The sequence below is a fragment of the Lipotes vexillifer genome, unplaced genomic scaffold (genome assembly GCF_000442215.2).
Source record: "Lipotes vexillifer unplaced genomic scaffold, Lipotes_vexillifer_v1.1 scaffold168, whole genome shotgun sequence".
NCBI classification, from domain to species: Eukaryota; Metazoa; Chordata; class Mammalia; order Artiodactyla; family Lipotidae; genus Lipotes; species Lipotes vexillifer.
Genome location: NW_006773947.1, coordinates 3,727,212 through 3,735,597, shown reverse-complemented (window position 1 = coordinate 3,735,597; position 8,386 = coordinate 3,727,212). Strand labels below are relative to the sequence as shown.

Here is an 8,386-nt window from a genome sequence, read left to right as displayed (position 1 = left end):
AGGCCACAGCAGTGAGAGGCCCGCGTACCCAAAAAAAAAAAAAAAAATCAGGTGAATGAGGTATGATTCTGGTATAGACGCTAAAGTCACTTCAGTAAGTATGCACCATACAAAGAGTTAAATTTGCCTAAGAACAAACTGCAGATTAAGCATCACAAATAATCCTGACAAGATGACCTCTGAGGCCGGTGAAAAAAAGTAAGGTTCATCATGCTGTGTACAGCATGCTACCATTTTTATGAGAACAGGAGAAACTGTATTTACTTCTATGTGTGTAAAATACATATGGAGCTGTGCGTGTGCGTTGGGGGTGGGAGGGAGCGTCCCAGGGGACGCTCGGCAATATCTGGAGACATTTTACGTTGTCACAGGGCGGGGTGCTGCTGGCACAGAGTGGGTAGAAGCCAAGGACGCTGCTAAACATCCTACAAGAGCAAGACAGCTCCCACAGTAGAACTGTCCGGCCCACAGTGCCGAGGTTGAGAACACCTGCTCTACAGGGACACATTAGGACAACGTTAGGACGTGGGTTTTAACACTGGTTACTATAGGGGAAGGGGGGATGTGGTTAGGAGGGCTTTTACTTTACACTCCTTTAAACTTTTGAATTTGTAATAACTATTCAAAATAAATAGTACAATGAACAAATCTCATAGGTTACTTTGTATGTTGGTTCTCACATGTGTTAGTTTAGGGGATATAATCAGAGGGAGGTGGTAAGATTCTTCATCATTTCAATCCCTGAGCCTAAGACACACTTCTGCTTTCTTCCTGAAGGTGCTACTCTGTGTGTCATTTGCCAAGACCGAAGTTCCTTACGCCAAACGATTGTGCGCTTAGAGCTAGAGGACGAGTGGCAGTTCCGCCTCCGGGACGAGTTTCAAACTGCTAACAGCGCCGATGACAAGCCCCTTTACTTTCTTACCGGACGTCACGTATGAGCTTTAGAAGAGACCAAAACCAGCAAAGGGATGCCTAGGTGGGGTGGGGCAGTAATGATTATTAGGGATTTTTTGTTTCCTTTAAAGTACAATCACTGTGGAGCCAAGTGCAACATATTTGTCTCTTCTCCAAAGAACCCCCCAAATCTGACCTAGATCCTTGGGGGGCATCACGCTCCTTCAGTTCCAATTTCAGGACTTAAATTCAGGTTAACTCCACCCTAGGTAGTTATGCAGTTACTTAAGATGTGGTCTGCCCACGGGAGGCTGAGGAGGATTATGCTTTGGAGAGGCCACAGGGAGTCTGCATTGTTTTTTTTTACTATGCTGTGTCCGGCGGGGGGGGGGGGGGGGGTTTAAGGAACATCAGCTTTGACCTAATTCAGTACTTTTGGGGAGGAACCCAAACCCTTTCTTGGGAGGAGTTGGGTGGGGTGGGGGGTGGAAACTGACTCAGCGTTAGCTAGCCTGAATGTGTTACGTGAGACTCACACCGTTGGTGTGGAATTAATTGAAGATTAACGTTTGAGGCCTGAACCCTCAGTTTCTCTTCAGATCTGTACTTTGGTACAGTATTACTCAGGGGTCTGAAATGATAGAATGTAGAAGATATTTGTATTTAAAAAAAAAAAAAGTAGTCTTTGTCTCTGTGCAGTGTTAGTTTAAGATTTATAATCTTGTATGTATTGAAACTTTTGGCAAAATTTCCACAGGAGTTAAAAGTTTACTATTTAAACTGAACAAATTAGTAAATGCAGAGCATTGTGTGTATTCATGCAGCTTCTCCTGGCTTAAGTTCTTTTGCTTTATCCATTCTTTGTTTTCAGTCTCTTAAGCACACCTGTGAGAATATGAACAGTGATTAATCTTACACAAGGAGAGCCTGATTCAGTAGCTGAGCCAATTCAGAAGCTTTCAGCAGTCACCCCACACTGACCCTGTGTGGTTGGAATTTAGCAATTGGCACCAGCAAAGCTAAATGTCAGGCAGGCTTAGCTTCTGTGTGAAGTGGAACTAGTTTCTTTCCTCTCAAAGACTAAAGCAAAGTTTCCTTTAAAAGATACACTGAATGAATATTAGCTGCCTTATACTGACACCACCACAGAAATTGCTGAAATGGGAAACAGAGCCGTAGAAAGAGAGGCTGTTTTACTTAACCCTGCCAGTGGGGTGTGCGTGTGTTAAAGAAGATGCCATTAAGTCTCTTCGACTCATTAAAATCAACAGGGGGTCTCTGTTCAGTATCAACAGTAGGAGGCATAAGTTTCTACAGATTTTTTACCACATATTTTAATCAAAAACAGATTTTTAGAAAATGTTCTAGAACAAACTAGGTCTTTTGGAAGCTTACTCTTAAATTACTCCACTTCTCATCATTAAACAATCTCGTGACATTTTTCTCATTAGCCCGTATGTACCACTTTATTCCCACTTTAAATGGCCATTTTTAACTTGAATCGATGTCATATTTATGGCCTGAAGCCTGCATTTACTTAGAACAAATAGTGTTAACTGACCAGCTTTATTAGTTTGTGATAACAAGGAGTTTACAGCTAGTGAAAAGATGGCATGTACTAATCTGAAAATGGTTTCAGATCTCTTGGTTTTAATATAGCTACTTATGATGGTTTAAATGTCTCTTGAAATGAACGATTCCTTTAAACTCCATTTTTAACTGACCTTGAAAGAGGACCTGCCTTATAGATGCTTTAAAAATACTCAATTTTAGTACAGCAGAATTTTTGGCAAAGAGGTACGTTCTGAGGCAGGCTGATTTAGATATGAATGTATTTCAGTTGTTCCTGTTTTGTTGAAAGGGCCTAACGCAGATGATATCAAGAAACCAACTATTTGTGCAATATTCCAAAAATACTTACTATATAGGGCAAATAAAATACTTGAAATAAATAATCCTAAAACAATTGTACCTGGGGCAGATGGCCTCTCAGGGTTTCTTCAGGCTTTATGGCTTCATAGTCTAAGGAAAGGAAAATTTTTTAAAGTAGTTACTTGACCTGAGGGGACCCCATATTAGTTAGGGCTGCACTCTGAAAAATCAAATGATTATGATCTCTTAAATACTATTTAACTCTGGGGAAGAGAAATGCCAGAATAAAGCCAAAAGCCCATCACCCCAGTGATGGAGAATTCAAATTGACCTGCCTATTCTTTTCAATGCCTATCTATCTTACTAAGGTTTGGATCTTTTAAAATCACCTTATCAGTATAATTCTTTAGAGAATGTTAGGTCATTCTCCTGCAAGGATAAAATTGCACAAGCACAGGACACCATGATTGGTTAATATGTACCTTGGTGTGTTCCACTTCGAGCCTTGCCATCCCTTAAGAATATTGTGGTGTGAATGTGTTCACTAGGCCTGCATAATAACTGACCTATAGACCTGTTGAACCTTGCCACATATTGACAGTTCACACAGGTTAATACTGAATGTAAACTAAAATTACAATGAGAATTGTTGTATTCAATTTTTTTGGCTGTAATTTATGCAAATGCTTTTTGTGATTTTTAGAAAAGGAGGCACCTGTGTTACTTTATTACTGTAAAATTTTCTTAACCAAAATTTGGTGAATTTCACTAGTCAGTCTACCTCACATTTTGTTTGATTCTAAATTGTCTTAAGTTGTGTCTACAGTATGTTCTTGTCCTTTAATTTGGTGAATGTATTAAAATTCTCTCCCACCCCCCCAAAGAGAAAGTTTGTTTTCTTTACATGTTCTGGTTATGTTCAAAAATGGAATAAGCTGACTACGGCAATGTCCAAGAAAGGCTAGAAGTCCACGTCATAGGTTGGATGACTCTAAGATACTCTTCTGGCATAACAGTCCAAGAAAGTAAATATTTGTTCACTGAAAATCCGTAGCTTATCCAAAGAAGATACACACGTATAAGGTATCTACATACCATGCCCATTTGCAGAGTGCCACAATTATGAATAACAGATCTAGAAATGATTATTAAAGAGATGTTAGAAATATTCATGGTACATCCCCAATCTTTTATTTTACAGATGGCAACTATACTCACTTTCGTGTCCTGAGAAGCAGACTTTGGGTTGGTAGAACTGTGCAGTATAACCCTAAGGTGTTATTTCACCAACTTTTGAGAGTTAACTTATTATTCCAGGGGAAAAGAAATGCCTTTCAGTTCTATTATTATCAAGAGTGCTAAAATAATAGACTGATATAGAACCATAAAAGCATTCTTCAGGGCCAGAGGCCCCTGGCTGTTACCTCAGGAGGGGCAATAACTATTTTAAGTATGATGACAGATTCAGGATCAAGGCTCCAAAGCAGCTGCCTTAGAAAGACTAACAGCTGTGAAACTCTGACTGCTGTACCTTTGTATTCAACTACGTAGAGCTGAACAACATCAGGGAACAAACATTCCTCAGGCTTGCCTTCAGTCATGGCAACTGGCCCATAAGCTTCCTCTGAGTCTAAGAGAAAACTGATAAAACAATCAAATACTGGCTTCCCTGAAAAAAGCAAAAACCCAAAAAAGAAACAAAAAAATCATCACTAAAGATGACTTCAGGAAGAACTTCTGAGGCCAAGGAAACAGCCATTCAAACTATAAATTCCTTATGTCTTAACTGTCAAGTAGTAAGCTAAGGAAAGCATCTACGGTTGACCCTTCAGCAACACAGGCTTGAACTGCATGGGTCTACTTATACACAAATTTTTTCCAAAAAAATATGTACTATGATACTACACAATCCATGGTTGGCTAAGTCTACAGATGCAAACCGCTGATATGAAGAGCCGACTGTAAAGTTATACCTGATTTTCAACTGTGTGGGGTAACCCCCATGTTGTTCAAGGGTCAACTGTGCTTCAGTGATTATGACAGCAGGTGGAATAATAAAATAAGGAAAAAAAGTTTTCTAACCACTTCTTTGTTGTTATAAGACCGAATCTTCCCTTTATCTGCCAGAAGGCCCAAGAGCCATGAGAACAGGTAGAAGGTATATGTATGCCTGCAGTCGCTATCCCAGAAATCAATTCAGCCATCTTAACTGCCGATGAACTACAACTAGGCAGGAATGTGGCCGTGTTCCTACCCAGATGCCCTAGCTGGGCCGCCATGCAAAGTAAGCAACAATTAAAATATCACTGCATGTGGGGCTTCCCTGGTGGTTGAGAATCTGCCTGCTAATGCAGGGGACACAGGTTCGAGCCCCGGTCTGGGAGGATCCCGCAGGCCGCGGAGCAACTGGGCCCGTGAGCCACAACCACTGAGCCTGCGCGTCTGGAGCCTGTGCTCTGCAAAAAGAGAGGCCGCGATAGTGAGAGGCCCAGGCACCGTGATGAAGAGTGGCCCCCGCTTGCCACAACTAGAGAAAGCCCTCGCACAGAAACGAAGACCCAATGCAGCCAAAAATAAAATAATTAATTTAAAAAAGTTTAAAGTATCACTGCATGTCTACTGTACTTACTGTTCTTACGATACATGCTTTTAGTAGATATACCAAATGCACTCTTGCATGTTACGAACTGATAAAATACTGATTTTTATAATGCTTACAGAATGAAATAAAACCATTGTACGTCCATGCAGACAAGGGCATAACCCCTAAGAGTTCACGGTTCCTGTCTATACTGGTGGTTCCTATAATGTCCATACACTAGACATTTTTATAATGGACCAACAACTATTCAAGGGTAGCTGAGAAAAAATTTACAGGCGCCTTTATATAATCAGCAATTACAGAATCAACCTGTTTTGATGTCTGTGGCCATTAGTGTTTACTCACTGTGTCCACCAGGGCCTCCACCACTCCACAGAGACTGTTCTTCTATCATCACTCTTCAGCCTTCAACTGTGGTGTGACAGTGTCGACCGTTCTTTGAGTCTTGGTTTCTACCACTCTCTTATGGTTCTTCCCTTGCACGTGCATCCTCAGGTGTTCCTCAATACTCTCTCCTACCCTCTCATTTCATAAACCTCAGGGTGGCGATCTCTTCTAAACCTTCAAATAACTAAATAAATCTGCTTAGTTCAAACTTTTCCCAAACTCTAGATCTACATGTTCAGTTATATACCAAATAGATATTTCCACTTGGAGATTCTGCAACCACCTTAAAATTGTGAGCAAAACTGAGCTCATCCTTCCCCATCTAATCTTGCCAACCTAATTCTCCAGTATGCCCTTCTCAGTCAATTACCCAAATGAAAATTACCCTAGATTCTCCTGTCATGATCCTTCTCTGGTTAGTTATCAACTCTATCAATTCTTCAGTTTTATCTCCTCAGAGTTCATCTGTCTCCTCATCTTCACCCACACATCATAGGTTTAGTTCAGTTTTCAGCATCTTTCACAAAGACTGCTACTGTAAGCTCTTAATTATCGTCTAAGTTCTGGATTCCTCACTTGTAAACTCTACCTCATGGGGTTGTCATGATAATTAAATAAAATAATGCATCACTAAACACAAGGTATGACACATGGCAAACATTCAAATGTTAAATATTATTAATAATTCTGTTCTTAGAGAAACAGCTAGATTGTAAAACTTATTTGAGGGGCTGTGTCTTTAATACAAACATGAAAAACCGTTTTCCTAGTAATGGTAACCTTTAAACCAACCAATAAATATAGCCTCTCTACTTCCAAGTCACCTTGAAACCACCAAGTTTGGCTCCCCAAAGAAGCATACTATTGCTTATATGGAAATTGCGCCTGTATTATGAGATTAACAGTTACTAGGACATCTACACTACACCTGAAAATTTCATCCTGTTTTTAAAAAATTACAGTCCCTGTCAGGCAAACATTGAGACCAGGGATAACTAGAACAGTCTCAAGCCCAAAGAGAAAAGCAGTGTTGAGAGTTGGACCATCATGATGAATCAGAGGGAAATATTTACACTGCCTTACCACTCCACCCTATAAAGACTACAGAGCCTTACACCACTCTATTAATTTTAAAAGCACACATCTAAGGGTGATAAAATATATACCTGTCTGTTAATCATAGTTTAAAAGCCCTAATTTTTAGCTGGTTTTAATTTCAGCTCATAAAATTAATCTATGTTAAATCACAGTGGTGCTTCATTCTTGGGCCATGGCTCTTTATTTCTTTGAAAGAGCAGAAAATTCTCATGTTGGGATCTTGTCTTTTGGAGATGTTACTGACATAACCTATCCTATGGCAAACTGGTGAAAACTACCTTTTAAGAAGCCAGTGTTTTAATCCTATTTCAAGGTATCAAAACTAACAAACTTCCTGAAAAAGCACAATAATAATACACCATTATCACATTTATCACTTAGAAAAAGCTATCAAGTATTTTATTATTTTATTCTACATTATATACAGGTCATAAAAGGCCACAGCAGTTTTTCAACATATAAACCCTTTAAAAGTAGAGGGCACTATGAAGGATAGACAAGTATCAAAATGAAGTCCAATAATGAGGGCATATACCCAGTGTAGTATTTCTGAGGAGTAACGAAGCAGATACCAAGTCCTCCATATTTAGCTTGTAACTATTCCACAGGTTTTCATAAATCTCTTTGGGACTGTTAATAGCCGAAGTGTGCCAGTTGCCATTTATTTTAAAAAGTGAAACCAGAATGAAAGAATAAATAAACTAGAGGGTACCGTTCTAATTCTAGTCACTAACAGCTCTCCAAGAATGAAAGCCTCAATTCTTTTCCACCTTCCACTTTTTGCTGCTGTCAAGAAGCGGGAAGAGAGAAATGGAAGAAAAAGTTCGGCTTTGCTTTTTTGTGAGGATTCTTTTAAATTATATACCAGACCCTTTAAGAATTAGCTTTGAGTTCCTAAACAGGTAACATCACACCCTCCTTGAGTAATAATGCAAAAACACTGGTTTCCACTCTGTGAAAATACAATCTTTAAAACTATAACTGGTATCAGCAGATCAATATAAAAAAATACAGTACCAAGCTACACTGGTATATTTCCATAATTAAGAACTTCAAAATATACTTATCACTGAGACCATAGTCCTTGCATTAGTTTCAGTCCACTATGAACAATTATCTGCTGCATGTAAACATGTCTAAATAACTATAGATAAAATACATCAATCATAAATTTCTGTAAAAGATAATAAAATATCTTCTTTAAAAAACAAAACAACAATAAGCAATTACTGCATTTTTTCCAATTTTATGAAAATGGAACAACCTAACAGTTGTTGCCAGTCCTGAGTTCATTGTAATAAAAATGGCCCTAGTTCCTGGTTAAAGTCAGCAACCAATCCATTCTCTTCAGTAGATGTCTTCTGGACTGCAGGCATGAATTTATTTTAGGTGCTGTTTTGTCCATTAATAAAATTATATACCAGAAACTGACCAGTGCCACAGTACTGTGTTGCAAACAGTTTTCCATCAGGAGTAGGATCTGAGAAAGCAATTTCTTCTTTACTCAAGTATGAGCCATAATAAAGTTAC

At 39.0% G+C, this 8,386-nt stretch overlaps 2 protein-coding genes across 2 annotated transcripts in view; one reads left to right on the top strand and one right to left on the bottom strand.

Annotated features, from left to right (window-relative positions):
- GREB1L (GREB1 like retinoic acid receptor coactivator) overlaps nucleotides 1-941 on the top strand; it is a 126,283-nt gene extending 125,342 nt beyond the window's left edge. Inside the window, exon 32 of the mRNA XM_007448624.1 lies at nucleotides 778-941. Coding sequence (XP_007448686.1) covers nucleotides 778-941 — 164 coding nt within the window. The remainder of the gene's footprint in view (nucleotides 1-777) is intronic.
- A 7,300-nt stretch (nucleotides 942-8,241) lies between these two features.
- Nucleotides 8,242-8,386, bottom strand: part of ESCO1 (establishment of sister chromatid cohesion N-acetyltransferase 1) — a 40,278-nt gene continuing 40,133 nt past the window's right edge. Inside the window, exon 10 of the mRNA XM_007448611.1 lies at nucleotides 8,242-8,381. Coding sequence (XP_007448673.1) covers nucleotides 8,242-8,381 — 140 coding nt within the window. The remainder of the gene's footprint in view (nucleotides 8,382-8,386) is intronic.